Source organism: Simochromis diagramma, unplaced genomic scaffold (assembly GCF_900408965.1).
Source record: "Simochromis diagramma unplaced genomic scaffold, fSimDia1.1 OVJJ01000768.1, whole genome shotgun sequence".
Classification (NCBI taxonomy): Eukaryota; Metazoa; Chordata; class Actinopteri; order Cichliformes; family Cichlidae; genus Simochromis; species Simochromis diagramma.
In genome coordinates, this window is record NW_024387035.1 from 597,243 (window position 1) to 616,381 (window position 19,139).

At 47.4% G+C, this 19,139-nt stretch overlaps 3 protein-coding genes across 4 annotated transcripts in view; 1 reads left to right on the plus strand and 2 right to left on the minus strand.

Moving 5' to 3' along the window:
* The window catches only part of LOC120740759, a 288,808-nt gene that overhangs the window by 252,395 nt on the left and 17,274 nt on the right, over positions 1-19,139 (minus strand). The window lies entirely within an intron of this gene.
* On the plus strand, positions 756-18,402 carry LOC120740753 (CST complex subunit CTC1-like). 2 transcript variants are annotated; one of them, XM_040043222.1, is made up of 25 exons: positions 757-1,250; positions 1,484-1,568; positions 1,951-2,050; positions 2,127-2,349; positions 3,318-3,547; positions 3,626-3,755; positions 3,825-4,121; positions 4,202-4,324; positions 4,411-4,640; positions 4,761-4,905; positions 4,979-5,181; positions 5,254-5,423; positions 5,512-5,626; positions 5,774-6,179; positions 6,279-6,368; positions 6,692-6,829; positions 9,301-9,347; positions 9,469-9,554; positions 9,727-9,862; positions 10,138-10,206; positions 10,280-10,442; positions 10,643-10,698; positions 10,805-10,961; positions 11,670-11,790; positions 11,867-13,073. In XM_040043222.1, the coding sequence occupies exons 1-25, from the start codon at positions 1,065-1,067 to the stop codon at positions 11,956-11,958; spliced, it is 3,798 nt and encodes a 1,265-aa protein (XP_039899156.1). In that variant the 5' UTR covers positions 757-1,064; the 3' UTR covers positions 11,959-13,073. The 2 variants fall into 2 exon arrangements, with proteins under 2 accessions (XP_039899157.1, XP_039899156.1); XM_040043223.1 differs by lacking the exons at positions 11,670-11,790; positions 11,867-13,073 and adding an exon at positions 17,847-18,402 and having other exon boundaries at positions 756-1,250.
* On the minus strand, positions 15,233-18,968 carry LOC120740764 (E3 ubiquitin-protein ligase TRIM39-like). The gene is given in 4 exon segments (XM_040043240.1): positions 15,233-16,739; positions 16,741-16,761; positions 16,763-17,176; positions 18,752-18,968. Coding segments are annotated over 3 exon segments (1,698 nt in total). The 5' UTR covers positions 17,168-17,176; positions 18,752-18,968; the 3' UTR covers positions 15,233-15,467.

Consider the following 19,139-nt stretch of genomic DNA (forward strand, 5'->3'; position numbering starts at 1 on the left):
GTGATGACACTTACAATGAGAACTGTACTATTTGGTTTCCAGTTAGGAGATTGAGAGCAGAGATTGGCCCTAGGCCCTAGACTAGGCTGTCTGTTAGCAAAGTTGCAAAATTAATGCTACAAATGGAGCTATTTAGACGATTTTCTGGCTATAAATGATTCAAAATCCTCCTCCGTCCTATTCCTGAACAAGGATGAAAGGTTATGCAAAGTTTTTATATTGAGTCACTTCCTCTGCCTCCTCCAAAAGAATCCTTTCAGAAGTTAAACGATATCTTTAATTCATTAATTTGGACTAACAAAGGTCCTAGATGAAGACTTGGCTTGTTGTACCTGCCATATGAAAGAGGGGGTTACAATTCTCTGATCTTAAACTGTATCACTGGTCTGCACAGGTGCGCGCAGCCATGCTCTATTTTTACACTGAGACACCTGCAGCCTGGATAAAAAGTGAACAAAAGACAGTGACAAACCTTCAGTTTGATCTGCATCTATGCTCTGCAAGCTCAATATATATTATTTTATTTTATTTTAAAGTTTCCACTTGACAGAAATGTGTTTTTGTTTGAGATTCCCGAGGTTCGCACGGTGTCATCCTTCTGAAAAGGAAACACCTTGTGGCGTCAGGTGAGCTGCATAAGGTGCTGTCAGTCACATGACCCTGAGCCTCAGCAGGAAGTCTGACCCCTTCATAATAAAAGCATGTTCTTCACCTGCACTAATCAGGCTGAGAACACGCTGGGCTGGAGTCACGTGATCGACTTGTAGTTCAAACACAACTGTTTCCTTTCCTGAGTTCTTATCACATCTCCTAAACACATTTCCTCCACCTCAGAACGTTTCTATCAAGGAAAAGTGCTTAGGAAAGGAGGTAGGAGACCACTGAGTGTATGTGAACGTGAAGGGCTTTTATTGTGAAATGCAGGGTAGGGAAAAGTTGTTCCGCACATGCGCGGTAGAGATCCTGCGTGAGCAGAGACTAGTCAGTTTAATAAGTTTGATGCTTTGTTTAAAATACAGAACAAAAGTAAACAAAGTGGGACGGTAGGGCATCATGGCGGCTTTATGAACGGTAAGAGGCGGGAACACGGGGGCGACGGTCAGAGGGAGGACATCAACAGGAGGAGGACCGGAAGCTGTTTGAAAGCCGTGAGCGGGAGTTTGTCAGCAGGGGGAGAAACCGGCACCCGGAGCGAAGACATGGACCCCCTGCAGGAGCTCCTGGACCGGGTCAAGCCCAGCACCGAGGCGGTGAGTCCCAGACTGACCCTGTTTGCCCGAACTGAGCGATAAATAACAGTCTACGTACACGCACAGCCCTGCGTACGTAGACTGTCTGCGTCATGACGTAAGGCAGAGCAGCAGCCGATCACTGTTTCGAGCTAATTCTATAGCAGAAATCCACACAGAAAAGTGAATATAAGGATGTGAGCCTGTTCTACATTTATTATTGTGACCTCCGACCTGCTGCTTTGTTTCTTTAGGAGTCCCTGTGGTTAAAGAACATCTTCACCTCCATCTCTGAACACCTGAGTCCTGTGGTGTGTAGCTCCGCCCCCTCGCAGACAGGTGAGTTCCTGTTTGTTTGAAACAGCTGGTTGATAAATCAGCTGTACTTTAAATCCTTAATAATGACGATGTTCACTTATGAAACCAAATACTATTTAAACCATTATTTAAAAAGTGAAAGCAGGGCTCACCTGCCCTCACAGGTGCCATCAGAGCAGCCCAGTGTGTAGATGTGACTGTGGTTCAAAGGTCAGAGCCATGAAGGTGACCGACTGTCAGTGAGGAACAGGGAGGACTAAGAGTCTGAGGATGAAGAGCAGCTGCTTCCTCAGGTGGTCCCACCTGTTGACACACCAGCTCTGGTGTCCACTTCAGGTGTTCTCAGTGGGCGGGGCTTCAGTTGTTTATGATTGTGTTTACCCTTTAAATGTTGTTTTCCCAGGTAACCACGGTGACCTCAGCCTCTTCGATCTGAGCATGTGTGCGGTGCAGGCGATCCAGCAGCAGATGTGTGTGGCCCACAGCTTACCTGTCAGCTACAGGTAACGCCCGCTGACATCATCACTGCCGCAGGTCACGTGACCTGGCCTTACCAGCTGTCCTCCCGTCTGTCCGCAGGCTGCTGTCCGTCTCCCAGCTCGTCTCCCAGCAGCACCTGGCCTGCGTCAGCAACCTGTCCTGGAGCACCAATCAGCAGAGAGCCTGGGCCAGGGAGGCGGAGCTCGCCGTGCCGGGTCAGAGGGCGCTGCCGAGGGTCAACCTGCTGCTGATTGGCTGTCTGAGAGAAGGCCCTGACGGAGAGTACAGGTTGACGGACGCCAGCGGCAGCGTCATGTGTGTGGTGAGTCAGAGGGGGAGGAGCCTAACCTTAACCCATCGTCCATCAGCTGGTTTGTTCTCAGGAGCTTCTCTTCACAGCAGCGTCACTAAACCGGATCTGGTCAGAACTGATGGTAACGAGGTCACAACAAACTGCAGGTGTTCATGTGCAACGTGAATGAAATCGAATTCCTCTTTAATTCAGCTCATTCTCTGTGCAGGGACACAAGTGCTGATAGAGTCTGGTCATCACACGCTTCTCTGGTGATGTTTACATCAGCATGAAACAAGCAAACAAGCTCAACAGCTGACTTTCATTTCTGTAAATCAGAAACATCAGGACTTGTTAAATGTGAGCTGTGTTTATATGGATTCACTTAGCTGATCGATAAGTAAGGATGTAAAGACAGAGTCTGTCAGCAAGTGAGTAACTGCTGGCACAGACGTGATGACAGCAGAGCTTTATAAAGATGTGGAGCCTCCTCCTCCTCACATAAAGTATACAGATAGCATCACCTGCAGTAACCTGACAGATTACAGTCAGACAGCTGCAGCAGGCTCAGTGTGGTCCTAGCATCACCGCACGGATTAATGACTCACAGTACTTGAAATGTGAAAGTTCCCTTGTGTTCTCATTGCTATTTATTCTATTCTTCCCTTTTCTATACTCTGTATTTGTATATGTGTATATGTGGTATATTTCTGCTCACCTTCTGTAACTTCTGTCGGTGCTGGGCTGCTGGAAACCGAATTTCCCGGAGGAACGCAGCCGAGGGATCAATAAAGTTTAATCTAATCAGATTAGATTAGATTAGATCTAATCTAATCTGATCTGATCTGATCTGATCTAATCTACTGCAGCTATAAAACAAACGGCATCACTGCAGATCAGAGCTGATGAAGCTGTCATCATCAGTACAGGCTTCCAGCATCCACCCAGGACACACTCCGCCACTCTCTCACCCGCGTCTCTCTCTCTCTCTCATCCAGTGCCTGTCTCTCTCGCCCCTGTGGCTCGATCGTCCCGTTTTCCTCCCTCACTGGAACTATATCCCCCACAATGCATCGGGCCAGGAAGAGGCCGCAGGCTTCTTGGAGCTGATTGGCTCCCCTGTCCTATTGTGTCCTGGTGCTGAGCAGGGATTGGCTGCTGCTCCTGGAAGGGTGGAGCTAAGCAGAGCGGTGGGAGTCGGAGAGGCCGGCAGGCTGCTGAGGCACAGGTGGGTCACATGACCTCTGAACTGCAGTGGAGTTTCTGAGCAGTGTGTGTGTGACAGATGTGTGTGTGTGTGCTCCAGGGTCAAAGGTCAGCGGCTGAGCGTGTTCGGAGAGGTGGGCTCAGTCTGCCCTCTGCTGGCCGTGGCAGGAACGACCTTCTTTTGCTTCACGCTGACGGATGAGTCGCGCTCGCTGCCCGTGCTCGTACAGGTACCAGCTCTCTGAGGATGATGATGGTGAGGAGGGACGATGAAGCTCAGTGTGTGTGTGTGTGTGCAGGACAGCAGCCGGCTCAGCTGGATCCAGCGTGTGTGTGTCGGGCAGAGCGTGTGTGTGACAGCTCTACGTGTGTGTGCGCTGCGAGGCTGGAGAGGAAACAACATCCTGTGTGTGACGAAGCGCTCCGAGCTGCACGCCGACTACACGCACACACAGGAGCACACACAGGAACACACACACTCTGAGTCCCTGCTGTCACAGCCTACTGAGGACGACTGTGAGGAGGCGGAGCATGAGGAGGTGGAGCTGGACCAATCAGCTGTGAGGATAAAGCACTCCAAAGTCATCAGCTACCAGGTGAGTGTGCTGTGAGCTCTGATTGGCTACCACAGGTTTGTACCTGTGTGCTGATTACTAAGCCTCCTCTGCTGTGATAGGGCACGGTGACTGAGGTTGTGAGTGAGGGGGCGGGGCTCTACGTGCTGGATGGGAAGGTGGGTCTGTGCGTGGCCTATCAGCCGGCGGCGAAGAGGAAGCTGAGGGCGGGAGACAGAGTGGAGGTGAGTCACATGATGTGACATCATCATGCCCGTTTGTGTTCGTGGCAGCCACGACTAATAAAGTTTGATGGTTCCTCCTCCTGCAGTTGCATCACGCCCACTTCCTGTACCGGCCCTGCCCGGACTTCCCTCCCAGCATGCTTTGCACCTGCCTGCGCTCCAGCCTGAGGGTGACGGCCTTCAGCAGGGCGGGAGGCTCGCCACCCGACAACCGCTGCCCGGGAGATGGGGCGTTACCACGGTTACTGCTGCAGAGAAACACAGATGTGTCCGATTACCTGTGGACCTGTCACCTAAGCTCGCAGCTGGCACACAGGTGAGGCTCCACCCACCACCACCTGTCCACAGTCAGAGACAGCAGAGCCTAACCTTTGTCCTCCTGTCCTCCGCTGGCTCTGGCTTGTTTCCTGGTCCTGGTTCTGGTCTTGGTCCTCAGTCTGGTCCAAGGTGTGTGGAGGCAGCAGTGTGTGTGCTTGCTGTCCTGGAGGCTGATGGAGACTCTGAGCAGAGCTGGAGGACGAGGACGCAGAGACATCTACGCTGAGATGCTGGACGAGCCTCACACCTGTCCTGTGACGCAGGTAGGTCCCACTCTCACCTTTCTTCCTTACAGGTGAGTGTGGAGCATGCTCAGTGTGCTCTGTGTCCCTGCAGTACAGCGTGTCCTCGGCGGTCCGGCAGTACCTCGGTGTGTCGGAGCTCCTGGAGTCCCTGCAGACTGGCTGCTGGTCTTCGGCCCCTCTGAGCTCTCTGCTGCCCCCTGATGGCTCCAACCTGACCTCCTCCCAGATCAACGGGTTCCTGTCCTGGTCTTGCAGGACTCTGTCCTCCGAGCCTCGGGGTGGAGACGCTGTGAGGTAAAGTGACAGCAGCTCCCACATGAAGTCATGTGATTACGTACCAATGGCTTTTGCCGGTTTGTGTGTCAGGCAGCGCCCCCTGCTGCTGGTCGGCGTGCTGGAGCTGCCGTCACAGACGTCTGAGTTCAAACACTCGATGCAGCTCAGAGACGCCGCGGGAGCTGCAGCCTGCGTGCTGACGGAGAGCAGCAAGGAGGAGGAGGGAGCGCAGAGGGCGGTGTTTAACAGCGCCTGGATCGGTACAATGCACGCACACAGACACACACACAGTGACACACAGCTTTATTCTTTAATGTGTGTGTGTGTGTGTGTGTGTGTGTGCTGCAGGTTGTCTGGTGGGTGTGGTGCAGTTCACCATGGTGACAGAGAGATTCCTCCAATCAGATTTCCCCTCCTACCAACACCTGGACCAGGACAGGTTCATCACACACAAACACTGCAGGTACACACACACACACAACCTGCAGCATGCTGACTGCTCATTGGTCCACTCTCTGTGATGTAAGAGGGCGTCTGATTGGTTCAGGGTGTGAGCTTCCTTCCTGGTTGTAAACATTATGAATTAAATAAAGCTGGGTTCAATTCACAGGGTTTACCTGCAGTTCTCTCTGGACCACCTGCACATCCTGAGTCCATCTGTTGCCATGGAGACACACCTGAGACACAAGGGGGAGGAGCCAGGAGGGGATGTCACTGCCAGGAAGCAGACAGTGGAAGAAGAAGAAGAGACTGCTGGGAGTAAGAGGAGGAGAAGAGAAGAAGAAGAAGCCAACTCCGGCAACCCCTGGCCCTGTGTCTCCATGGTGATCAGGGTGGAGCAGAAGGAGGGTGTGTCCTGGAGGAATACAGGGGCAGAGGCAGAGGATCAGGAGGCAGGGCTGAGACTGTGCTTCTCAATGAAAGCTGCTGTGATTGGTCCAGTGGTCAGCTGGAGGCGGGACCCAAAGAATGAGCCAATGACAGAGAAAGAAAGTGAACAAAAGCAGGAGAGAAAGGTGAGAGACGCACCTGTGTGTGTTTACCTGAGCTCACCTGGATACACAGTTGCGCGTGTGTGTGTGTGTGTGTGTGTGTGTGTGTGCGTGTGCGTGCAGGTGGTGCTGGTGTTCTCAGGTGTGTGTACGCGGTGGTTTCCTGTCCTCCAGCCTGGATGTTTCTACAGACTCATCGCCGCTAACACTCAGGTATCAACCCAGCTTTGATGATGTCACTAAGGGGCGTGGCCAGAGGTTGGCCTCATCGGTCTCTGCTCTCTGATATTAGACACATGAACACGTTTTTCAGCTTTAACTGTAGTTGTTCACACACTGAGGTTAATTATGGAGTTCCACAGGGTTCAGTGCTTGGACCAGTTCTGTTTACATTATACATGCTTCCCTTAGGCAGCATCATCAAAACACAGCTTACATTTTTACTGCTATGCAGATGACTCCCACCATTCCTGTTTGTGGGGAGTTGATCTGACCTGAATCCTTGCAGCTGATTGGTCCATGTGTCTGTCAATCAGGATCCCAGTGTTTTGATTGGCTGTGGAGTTTCTGAGCGCAGTGGGGTGGATCTCCACGCTGAGTCAACCCTACAAGTCAGACGTGGTTGGAGATTCCACACTCTGACACGCCCACTGCTGCTGCCCACCTGCAGACAGGTAACACTCGGTTTGCTCCCCGTCTTCCTCCAGGACCCTTAAACTTTTTTTTTAGAGATTGACAGACCATGTGACTTTCATGCAGTGCATTGTGGGTACAAGTGGCAACAAAATCAAAACTGCATTAAGTGCTAGTATTTCCAGCACCGGTAATCATCAATTCTGTGGTTTTAATCCCTACTTGCATTTTATTTGCCCAAAAACAGTTCTGTACAAAACGATGGAGAACATGGCAGGTCTGTACAAAGACAGACGTGACGAAAAGGCAAAAAAAAAAGTATGAGGAAAAACTCAAAGGAGTGAAAGTGTCAGACCCACACGAGCACACAGAGTGGAGTAAGGACGTTAGCGTGCTGCCCAACTTTCATCACGCACATATTTATTATTATATGGTCCTAAGTGTGAGTGCACACACTCACAACATGTTTAGAAACTTCAGATCCTGCAACAAACCCAGGTCCAGTTTACTTTGGTGATTTGGACTATTCCATCTCACAGCTGTAGCTCAGGTGGCAGAGCAGGTCAGCCAGTAATCAGAAGGTCGGTGGTTCGATCCCAGGCTGCCTCCTGCCTGCCTAAATATCCTTGGGCAAGATACTAACCCCATGTTTGCCTACTGGTGGTGGTCAGAGGGCCCCGTGCCGCCAGTGTCCGGCAGCCTCGCCTCTGTCAGTGCGCCCCAGGGTGGCTGTGGCTACAATGTAGCATCATGAATGGGTGAATGTACAGTAGTGTAAAGCACTTTGGGGTCCTTAGGGACTAAGTAAACTATACAAATGCAGCCCATTTACCGTTTATTTAGCTGTTGTTAAATATTTTATCTCCTGTACAGGCCAACGCATCTATTTGTTGTTTCAGGTTGAAGTGTTACACAATAATAATAATAATGGATTGGATTTATATAGTGCTTTTCAAGGCACCCAAAGTGCTTTACAATGCCACTATTCATTCACTCTCACATTCACACACTGGTGGAGGCAGCTACAGTTGCAGCCACAGCTGCCCTGGGGCAGACTGACAGAAGCGAGGCTGCCATATCGCGCCATCGGCCCCTCTGGCCAACGCCAGTAGGTGGTAGGGTGAAGTGTCTTGCCCAAGGACACAACGACCAGAACAGAGAGCCCGGGGATCGAACCAGCGACCTTCCGGTTACAGATACGCTTCCCCAACCCCCTGAGCCACGGTCGCCCAACATTTTCAGATCTAATAGAAATAAAATGAGTGTTTCATAATTCATTCAATTTATTCTCTTTATTTATAACTGGCATTATTGTTTCATTCAATTATAGAATCTTACAGGAAAGATTGTAAAAATCCATCAGCTTTATTAGCTGCTTCAGTGAAAAACAAATCAACAATACAACAAAGAAAAAAACATTGCTAACAACATAGTGGAAAACAGTTATTCATCACTTGCTTGCTTCAATACAGCACTTGGGCACATATATTAGAGATAGATTAGATTAGATGAAACTTTATTAATCCCTCGGGTGGGTTCCTCCGGGAAATTCAGTTTCCAGTAGCAAAGCACCGAAAGATGTTGCATGTTACAGATACATTAAGGGGAATGAGAGTAAGGATATAAGCATAAATACACCATATATACACATATATAGATACAGAATATACAATATGGATAAATAGGATTGCTCATTTGAGTGAGTATATTGCACAGTCAAATATAAGAAAAGGAAAAAGACAAAAAAACCCAAAAAAAACCCCAAAACATTGCAAATATTGCACAGTGTAGAAAAGCACCTACAACTCAGTTGTTCCCCCCTCCCTTGTCCCACTGTTTCCCCTCCCTCCCCCCTCCAGAGAGGAGTTAAACAGTCTGATGGCGTGTGGGACAAAGGAGTTTTTAAGTCTGTTGGTTTTTGACTTTGGGAGAAGCAGCCTGTCACTGAATAGGGTCCTCTGATTGTTTACGACCGTGTGCAGAGGATGCCCGGCATTGTTCATAATGTCCATCAGTTTAAGGTCCTCTTCTCTGCCACATATATGCGGATGTTTCGTGGCTCTCTCTCTTAACCAATCAGATCTGGCTGTGGTAGCAGCTTTAAACTCGGTGTGACCCAGGCTGATAGAGGGGCCCAGTCTGGATCACATTCCTGCATTTTGTTTCTGGTTTTCCTACAAAACACAACAAACATTAGCCCGCAAAGCCACAGTGAACAAAGCAGCATAGCAACGAATTCAATTCAAATCAATATAAGACTTATTTGTAACCTACATCAACAATCATGTTATGATAAATTATGTAATAACTACAAAGGAAGACTTAATTACAACACAGTTAATAATACAGCAGCTTCTTGCCATTCTTTGTGTTTCTTTTTATTACTGTGTGACTGTTTTCGTGTGAAAGCCTGCGTGCGCTAGTACCGCTTGCCACTCGTTCCCAGAATCCTTTGTGGTTTTACTCCGGAAAAGACGTCACATTTTCCCATCTCTATTCTCTGTGTTTTCAGGCCGTCCCACCCACAGTTTTGTCCGTCTCAGATGTCTTAGACTGCAGGTAAACTGCTCGTCCCTCACTGAGTCGCCCCCTTTGGCCATCTGAGGAACTGCAGCTGCTTTAAACTCTTACTGGTGTGTGTGTGTGTGTGTGTGTGTGTGTGTGTGTGTGTGTGTTTCAGCTCAGAGCTGGTGTGTTTTCAGGGTGTGGTGTCAGAAAGGATCAGTGTGAACAACAGGACCGCCCACTCTGGACACACACACTCAGGTACAAACACACAGGTGGTTTGTGTATCAGGCTTTTTCTGCTGTGAAGTTGTAACATGGGGGTCTATGGGGGCGACTCACTGCTGCCTCTGCTGGACACTAGAGGAACTGCAGGCATCAGTGCTTCAGGTATGAGTCTCAGGTCTGACTGTTAGCTGAATGTGTGTGTGCAGGTGTGCGTCTCACTCTTTGTGACCAAGCTGGGAGGAGTCTAAAGGTGTACCTGGACTTAAGCCACACCCCCTACCCACCTGGCCTGTTGCCTGGTAACACTCTGCTGTTGTCTGGTTTCCAGAGGAGGCTGTCCAGGTGAGACACACATAGACAGGCTTATAAATGTTTGGACTCTTTATCTGGACTCATTTCCAACAATGTCACCCCCAATAAAGTTATGGATCATCTTGCATTAATAGGCTGCTGATTTTCTTTACTCGTTTCAGGTGTTACCAGCAAAATAGTTGTTTAATCATCTGGAAATGTACCCAGATTTATTTATTTAGACAGAGATCTTGACCCCCAATGTTCAATACAAAGTCACGCCGATGGTTACGTACCTGTGCGGTTTACCTGTGTGTGTGTTTCAGGACAGGAAGTGTGTACTGCACGTACTTACCTGTCAGCTCCATAACTGTGGTCTCCCTGGGAGACACCAGGTAAGTTTACAGGTAAAGTCTGGTTCACGTGTTTGTCGTGCTGTTGTTTATTTGTTTGTTTGGTTTCTATCAGCTCGGCCCAGCCTCCTCCTCCTGCTCCCATCATGCACCTGGGTGAGTGGGCTCTGAGCAGCAAGCAGAGGTGCGCTGTGGGACAGGTCAAAGGTCACGTGGTGTGTTTCCTGTTCCTGCAACTGCAGTGGAGCTGCTCGCTGTGTGGCAGCGTGTACACACAGGTACTGCATAAAATACACAGTGTGTACAGGATGTGTTTAGTTGCAGTTTCTCGGGTGCAGTGAAAGTACTCAGAGTGCTTCATGTGTTGTTAGCGTGTTGGTGGCGTGTTAGTGTTGGTGCAGTAAGTAAAGTGTCGTTTTGGAGGAAACTGCTCACGATTTCAGGTGTGTGTGTTTACCTGTTGCTCTCTCTCTCTCAGGGCTGCAGCAGCTCTCAGTGTCACTCGACCTCGTCAGTGTTTCAGTCCAAAGCAAAGTAAGAGCAGCTTCCTGTTGAGCTCACCTGCTGATACGTGTTAATCACCTGGATGAGTCAGGTGACAGTCACATGATCAAACCATGTGGCTCTGCTCTTCGATCAGGCTGGTGATCGATGACGGGACAGGTGAGGCTCACGTCTGGTTCTCAGCTGCTCTGGTTCGTGCTCTGCTGGGATTGGCTGATGCTCAGTGGGAGGGGCTTCAGAGAGCACTCAGGGTCAGAGGTCACATCAGAGTCTTCCCTCGTGGGCAGAGCCAGGTCAGTAGCACCTGTCAGGTGTACATGTTTACCTGTCACAGGTGAGTCACATGCTCATCGTCGTCTTTAAGCTTTATTTTGTCTTTAAAATTTAAGATGAGGCTTTAACTGTGAAAGGGCACATCCTGTTTGCATCCTGGTAACAGCTCCGTCTGCTCACACTTTACTGCTGAACTGGTGTGGGGGCGTGGCCACTTCCACCTTTAAAAGTCTGTAGGTGTGACGGACCCACGCTGGGCTCACGTGAACAGGAGGGAGGGGCCTTACAGCCGTGTGTTTCAGCGAGATTCAGGTCGTGCCCCTGACTCCACCCACTCGACCTGATGAAGCAGCAGGTGGTGTAGTTCTGAGGGTAATCAGGGCTGACTGTGAATGCCACACCTCCCACATGGAGGGTGGAGACCACAGGGGAGGGGCAGGACAGCGAGAGGCATTTAGGACTCGGGTCACACCAGGAGAACCCACAGGGCCCCTCCACCCACAGGTGGAGCTGTGTTTAAAAGACCCTGCAGACTGAAACGTCCTGTGGTCAGAGGAGGTGAAACGAGAAGAAGATGCAGCTACAACCCAAAGAACAGCGTCCACACAGTGAAGCACGGTGGGGACGCTGTGGGGGGGCCACCACAGAGAGAAACAGGCGTCCTGCAGGACGTTTCCACAGGGCCGAGCCGTGAGTCTGCAGAGACATAACCTCTGTGTCTGTCTCAGGTGTGTGACGGGGACGCTGACGACTTCCTCCTCCACTTCCTGTTGTGTCTGTGCAGCAGTGATGTCATGATTCGGCCGCTCAGCCTCACCTGCAGGAAACACACCAACCAGAGACCAGAAGGTAACCCCACCCTCACACACCACCCTGACCAACCGTGACTGCAACCTTCAGAGTCGTGTGTGTGTGTGTGTTTCAGGGGTGAGGAGGTTCACTCGAGGAGACAGAGAGTTCCTGACCAGACTGGCTCCTCCCCTTCAGCTCACCTGTCTGCACCTCCACCCTGACTGAGCTCCACCTGCTTCGTTCTGACTTCATCTGTTCTACGTGTTCGTACAAATAAAACTTTATAGTTCCTCCTCCTGTCACACGGTATCTCACCTTCACTGACCCTGACGCTGGTGATCAGGGTCAGAGGTCACACGAAGCTCTCTGGGTTTAACAGGTCATGTGACCCTTCTACAGGAAGTGATCCCTTTGAGTGGCGCCCACATCGGAGACGTTCTCAGATGGTGATTCATGAAACCTAATTGGTAAAACTAAACACTGAACGTGTTTCGGTTTGTTTACAGAGGTCAGACGGTGAAAGCTTCAGCCTGACCAGGAAAGAATCAGTCCTCTTTAAATCACACTTACTTTAAATGAATTCCTCCTCACCTTCATGTGTTTTGTATTATTGCATCTTATACTGAAAGAGTTCATCCATCGACACATTTTAATCCTGCAACATTTCACCGTGTCAGTTTGTCATAAATTGGACTATTTTAGGATTTCAGTTCATCTTTCCAATAAAGCTGGCAGCTCTGAAACAGCTGTTCTCTCTGAGGCTGTTTTGCATGTAAATAAAAGTGAAATAATTAAATGTTCTGTGAACAGACCGTCCAGTGGAGCTCCTCAGGGCTCTGTGCTTTCACCACTTTGTTTTCTATGCTAATGAGTGTCAGAGCACGTCAGCATCAGTCCTTCAACATGGTCACAGCCTCTGATGAAGGTGTTCAAATGTGGGGTTTTAATCCAGGTTTACACTTAAACAGTCTCCATGAAACGGGCCTCTGCCCTCATTCATCCTGGAGATCACTCGTCTAAACCAACTAACATAAAGAATGTGATGTTTTCAAAGCGAACACGTACAAACTGTTGTTATGGATACGATTAAATTTAGGAGCGATGATTCGTGAAATCCTACATGTGTGTTCTAACATGCTTTAATGATGGCATGAGCTGACAATGAATAACATAAAGTTAATAGTTAATCTGCAACAAAACTTTTCACCGCTTCAGTTTTTGGTCTTTTCCACATACGGTTGTTGTTGTCATGGAAACAGAAACCAATCGGGCCTTGGATGGACGTCGGGAGTTCTTAACAGCAGCTCGTTGTTCATTCTGATGTTGTTTTTTAATTATATTTTATATTTAATATCATATATTGGCCTTTTTCAGCTTTATCTGAAGGGCCACAGGTCAGACTCCAGCTGGGCCTGCCGCTCTCAGCCTCACTCTGAGGAAGCCCACAGTCTCTCACAGTGGAAACTACACCGGGGGACCCCATCCTTGGGGTGGACCCATTTTTGTTGTAGCATGTTTTGGGGTTTAAAAGCCACAGAGACGCGGTTGCTTAGAAAAAATGCATTTCAGCTGTGCTGATGCTCCTGACACGTTGGAACGTTGGGTTGTGTTGCATGGTTGAGAGGAGGCGGCAAAACACCTAGCAGGCTAGTCAGAAGAACACACACCCACGCTGGTATCGGTAATCCACGGTGGTTCTTTAATACGCCTTCTTCAACAACCATATAAAAGCCCGGCTGAACGGCTGCGGCTCAACAACATAACGCCCAGCGTTCATACAACCCAAGCGTTGCAAACAAAACAAGAAGAAAACGTAAATCCGTCCCTCGTTAAGCAGAAGCGTGCAGGCACGTGTCCTCATAATCCCAGAGAGAGAGAGCAGCGGCACAAACTGATGACACCATCAACCCTCGACTTGGGTGTCTTAAAGGGACACCACACCATAGTGGCTGTCACAACGTATAAGACTGGGGAAACCTGCATTCAGCTGGACCTGAAAAACACTATGTCCAGATAAACACAATCAACTTTTGGAGAAAAATAAAAGATTCTTCATCAGACTAACAACTAAAAACATGACACTTACCTTAACAGTATGGGCTACATCAAATATATTCAAGACCGACAACAACACTTCTCACTGCTGCTAATTTTAACAAAACTAAACAAAAAGTAGAAAAAGGCAATTCACCAAGTCTTGAAAAGTAAAACTAGAAATAGAAACACAGAATAAAGTAAAACATCCATCCAGATCTTTACCACCAACAACATAAAATCTATCTTAATTAAATGGCCTAATTCTCCAATAAATGAGCAATAATAAAGTAAGAAAAAATAAGACATTCAATTTATGGACGCTCAAATTAACAGAGCGGCATTAAATGCACCTCAATACCTGCCGTAGCGTTCTTCGCAGCTGCACTTCACCTCAAAGGTCGGTTAATACATCGGATTTAACTTAACCAAAGTCCAATTAAAGGAAAATAAATGTTTCTAACAAATACAATGAAGAACATTAAAATAATTCACTGTCAGTTACTGTCGCTGTGAGTTTGACGAGGTTAGCTGCTTCATTTGGTTCTGCCTAAAGTTCTCTCAGTGATCCAGTGTTTATATGATAAGATACGTGTTTAATGCAGAAAGTTGGAATTACAAGTTGGTAAGAAGCTTTTTAACAAAGGTTTGATTTAAGCTTTAAGTTCAAAGGTGAAAGAAATTTCACCTTTGATGAAGTAAGATCAAGGCTAACAAGGACATAGGTCAAAGGTCAAAATAAGGTAAGGTGAGAAAATATAATAGATATATATAATCAATCAATAAGGTGAAAATATCAGATAAAAGGGTTTTTTTGGTTATAAGGAATAAAGAGGTCAAAGGTCAAAACAAGACAGGTCTCTACCAAAACTGGTAGAGACCTCAAATCATTGTTACTGAAGAAGGAGGAATTCTTTAACAGTACGACATTGATAGAGTTTGTTTGTGTGTTTGAGAGTTCAGACTGAAAGGGAGCGCACGATCGTGTGTGTGTCTGCAGCTGTTCTTTGTGTTGTTGCTGCATTGTTGCCTCAGGGGGAAAGTTGTGTGTGTGTTATGCAGACTAGCAGAGACTGCAGCTGTCAGCAGCCACACACACTTTCTATTCTTCAAATCAAATCACAGTGAAACATGTTCACTGACAGCTCAGCTTCAGCATCGTCTTCATGCTGTGACTGCAGCCGTTCAACTCTGTTTGTCTTTAACCCAAATCATCACAACGTGCAAATATAATCATCAAAATGATGTGACTGGAAGGATGCAGCAGTCTGTGCTCCACCTTTCTCCTCCACACCTGCAGGTGGAGAACATGGATGCATGAATCTCTACAGAGTTCTTTGAATATTATCCGTCTCATCAGTTTTCAGTGAACAAAACTCCTCACAGAGCCAAAATAAGCAGTTTGTATCCAACATAACTCAGCTGGACTCTGATGCTCCGTATAACAGCCACACATGAGTCTGGATTCACTCAAAGCATTGAACAAACTTTATTGTAAATGAAGCTTTTGGACATTTGTTCTCTGATATTTGCTCTTCAGCTCGAGTCTCCATCAGTGGGAACATTTCCTGATTCAACTTTTCTTCTGTTCAAATCAAACTCCATGAGAATCAAAGTGTGAATCAGAGTCCTGATGATCAGATTCTATAGAAACATGGAGACTGTAGAGGATTTACACTCAACATGTTCATTTGTTCCCTTCAATCAGAATCAGAATAGAAATCAAGCGGTTCTCCAAATGAAATCAGGGATAGATTAATGTTATTGACAGGAGAGATGATCAGAGGTGCAGAGTTTTTACCTCCATCATTGTTACAGGGTTCGAAGAATGGGTGGAGTCTGTGAGTGAAGGAGCAGCCAGTAAAGGAGTAGATCAGAGCTGCAGCACCTACATCATAAAAGGAGACCAGACCCTCCTCATAATCCACAAACACGCCCACCTTCTCAGGACCAGGATGAAGATAGAGACAGACTGGAGGGGAAGCAAGAGCTTTGTACTCATTTCCATTTCTCAGCATCACAGTCCAGAAACCATCCTGAGGACTCAGTGTGATTTGTCCCTTCCTGTTGATCGACTCTGTGGACACTCCTAAAGTCCACTCAGTCTTTCCTTTAACCTGGACCTCAAAGTAAAATCTGCCTGAAGAGAAACTCTGCTCTCCTAAAACAATAGCATAGTAAGAAAATCTCTCTGGGTTGTCTGGAAGATTCTTCCACACATCACTATGATAAACTTGTTTTCCATCATCAGACAGGATGAGATTAGGATGAGCTGTATCAGGATCCAGAGTCACATCCACCTCATGCTGCTGCACCCTCTGCAGCTCAGCCTCTAACAGCTTCTTCTTCATGAGTTTCCTGATTGTCTCCTCCAGCTGAGCCACAGCTCTCCCCACAGTCCCCTCATATGATGGTGGATGAACTCTGACCTCTGTCCAGTCCTTGCCGGGTGGAGCAGCTTTCAGGGAGGAGAAACTTTGGAGGAGGTGGAGGTGGTCTTCAGAGCGTGAGAGCTGCTCCACCTCAGAGCTTCTCTTCATCAGCTCAGAGATTTCCTGTTCCAGATCTTTGATGAGACCTTCAGCCTGTTTCTCTGTAGCTTCCTGTTTGTCTTCGATCTCCTTCATGAGCTCCTTCAGGCGTCTCTCAACAGACTCCATCAGAGCCGTGAGGACCTGAACACCTTCTGCTTTCTGTCTGTCTGCAGCATCTTTACTCATCTTCACCGACTCTGTGATCTCCTGAATCTTCAGTCGTCTCTTCTGGATCATCTGCTGAATCTCAGCCTCTGTCTTCTCCAGCTCTGCCTTCTTTCCTTCATATTCTTCTCTCAGAGGAACAAACTCGTGGTTCTTGTGGTCTAAAACAGAGCAGAGCATGCAGACACATGTCTGGTCGGTCTTACAGAACAGCTCCAGGAGTTTATCGTGCTTCATGCACATCCTGCCTTCCAGGTTCTCCACAGCATCAACTCAGCTGATGTCTTTTCAGGCCGTTTCAGTGTCAGATGAGGCTCCAGGTGAGTCTGACAGTAGGAGGTCTGACACACCAGGCAGGACTTCAGGGCCTTCAGTCTGGTTCCAGTGCAGACGTCACAGGGAACTTCTCCTGGTTTGGCAGCTTGTTGCTCTGAGCTGCTGCTGCTGGCTTTCTGCTGAGCTTCACGTCTGAACTGAGCAACCATCTCAGAGATGAAGGTGTTGACCCTCAGCTGAGGTCGAGTGTAGAAAGTCTCTTTACACATGGGACACTGACAGCTCTGATTCATGTCCCAGTGCTGACTGATGCAGGTTTTGCAGAAGTTGTGTCCACATGGTGTAGAGACTGGATCAGTGAACACATCCAGACAGATGGAGCACAGAAACTGATCTTCAGATCGCAGATTGCTGGCAGCAGACATGTCTGCACTCTGAGGGAGAAAGAGGAGAAGCATTTGATTCAAAATTCACATTAAATTTCATTTTTACAAAGAGAGAAACAAGCGTCAGTAGTCTGAGGAGCTTGGAGAGAAAAGCGTCTGGACTTCTTTGAGTTTCTTGAAGACGTTTCATCAGAGAAGCTTCTTCAGTTCTCAGAGTAACTGGTGGAGACCCAGCAACACACTCAGACACAAACTGGTTCATCCAAACACAAACCTAACATCGTAGTGTCTGCTGTACAGTGCAGCGTCCAGATGAACAGGATCAACGTTTGGGGATGAAGATAAATACAGTCGTTACAAAGATGTGAAATTGTTTCTCTGTTTTACAGAAGGTCCAAGATTCATCCAGATCATTTGTATACTTGAATAAATCAATTTGTTGGATATATTCCATCAATTACTGTGAAGTAAACTTCGACCTTGTTGGTGACTGAATACTTCTTATTGTACGTCCAGATCAACGAGCCATTAATATTAAACAGTGACTGTTCCAGTAGAGCTGACAGTGAGGAGGACGATGAATCACAAACCTCAGAAATGTGTTATTAACTGTTCATCCAGTATTTTAATGGCATTGATGAGAACATGTTTATTCAGAGGTGTCTGTATATTTGGTCCATTTGTGCGTCAGTAAAAACTGTCCTGTTTTCTCTCACAGATACTGGAACATCACAGCTCCTCACAAACTCAGGATGTGGAAGAAGATGAACTTTCCCAGTCACTCGCTGGGATACATCATTCATGTTATTCTGGATCCTCAGAAAACATTGATTTATTTTTGTGTTTCATATATTTGTTTGTCCAAATCAAAGGTTGATGTTAGTAGAGAAGAAGCCACCATGATAAAGCCTGTGTGTGAAAATGAGACCAGTGGATTTGATCAAAATCACATTTAAGGAGGAATTCTGTCCTCCAGTTTGTTTAAATAAGCTTTGGGATTAAACAGCATCATCTATGTTTGTGTCTGATGACATGTTTGATCCAGGTCAGCTTGAATATCACAGCTGATGTGTGGAACTCTGACATGTTTAAAGCCTGATTATCAGGATGATTCAAACATCTGTTTAAATAATGAGATTCATGTTTCCACACAAAGTTATAAAGTGCAGCATCGACTGTTTTCTGAATGATTGAGGAACATCTGTGACTCTTACAGGATACACTAAGTCAGATAATCTTTGTAAAATGTGTGAATGACTTTTTGAAGTACTGACCAAAATCTACTGATTTACAGTATCAAAGGCTTTATATCAATAAAGAATAAATAGGTGTTTTCACGTCTGTAATCCTTATGATCAATCAGATCCAGAATCAATCTAATAGGAACAGGAAGTGATGAATAACCAGGAAGTGTGGAGTCAGTCTGAAGTCCAGAGCACAGCCTGAGTCCACAGTCCTGAGCAGAGCCACAGTGAGACTGAAGCAGCAGCTCGATGCTCCTACAGTGGATCTGTGGTTACATCAGCAGATTTCTATGGATCCAGTGTGACTGTGATGAGTCCTGATGAAGTGAACAGAGTGAAGATTTGTGTAGAAGCAGGAAGTGTGATCAGCTGCACTCACCACTGTTGCTGAGAGAAACCTGATGGACTCCAGTGAATCTTCTTTTAGAGACAAACAGGACTCGACTGCAGCTCTGCTGCTGCTCTCTCACACTTTCACTTCTGCAAAATGACGTTGGGCTTCTTGTTTTTCAGGTGTTGCTCCGCCTCTTCCTGCCTCTCCCTTTACAGGAATCAGCCGGTCTGTACTCAGTGACTGTGTGCAGCGGGTGGGAGGAGTGAGGAGTGGTGTGTGGGTTCACACAGTAATGACGGCCTCAGGTGATCAGCAGAAACTCACCTGGATTTCCTTTTTCCACAGCAGACTGAGAGCTTCAGGTGGGCCCTGAAGGAGGTCTCAGACACAGGTGGTAAAAGTACACACAGTGTGTACTGAAGTAGAAGTACTA

Bases quoted from the DNA above. Each gene is read 5' to 3' on its own strand.
- LOC120740753 (XM_040043222.1), top strand. From the start codon at position 1,065: ATGAACGGTAAGAGGCGGGAACACGGGGGCGACGGTCAGAGGGAGGAC. The intron at 5,627-5,773 runs GTACACACACAC...TTCAATTCACAG, and splicing joins ATCACACACAAACACTGCAG to GGTTTACCTGCAGTTCTCTC. The intron at 10,962-11,669 runs GTCAGTAGCACC...TGTCTGTCTCAG, and splicing joins TCCCTCGTGGGCAGAGCCAG to GTGTGTGACGGGGACGCTGA.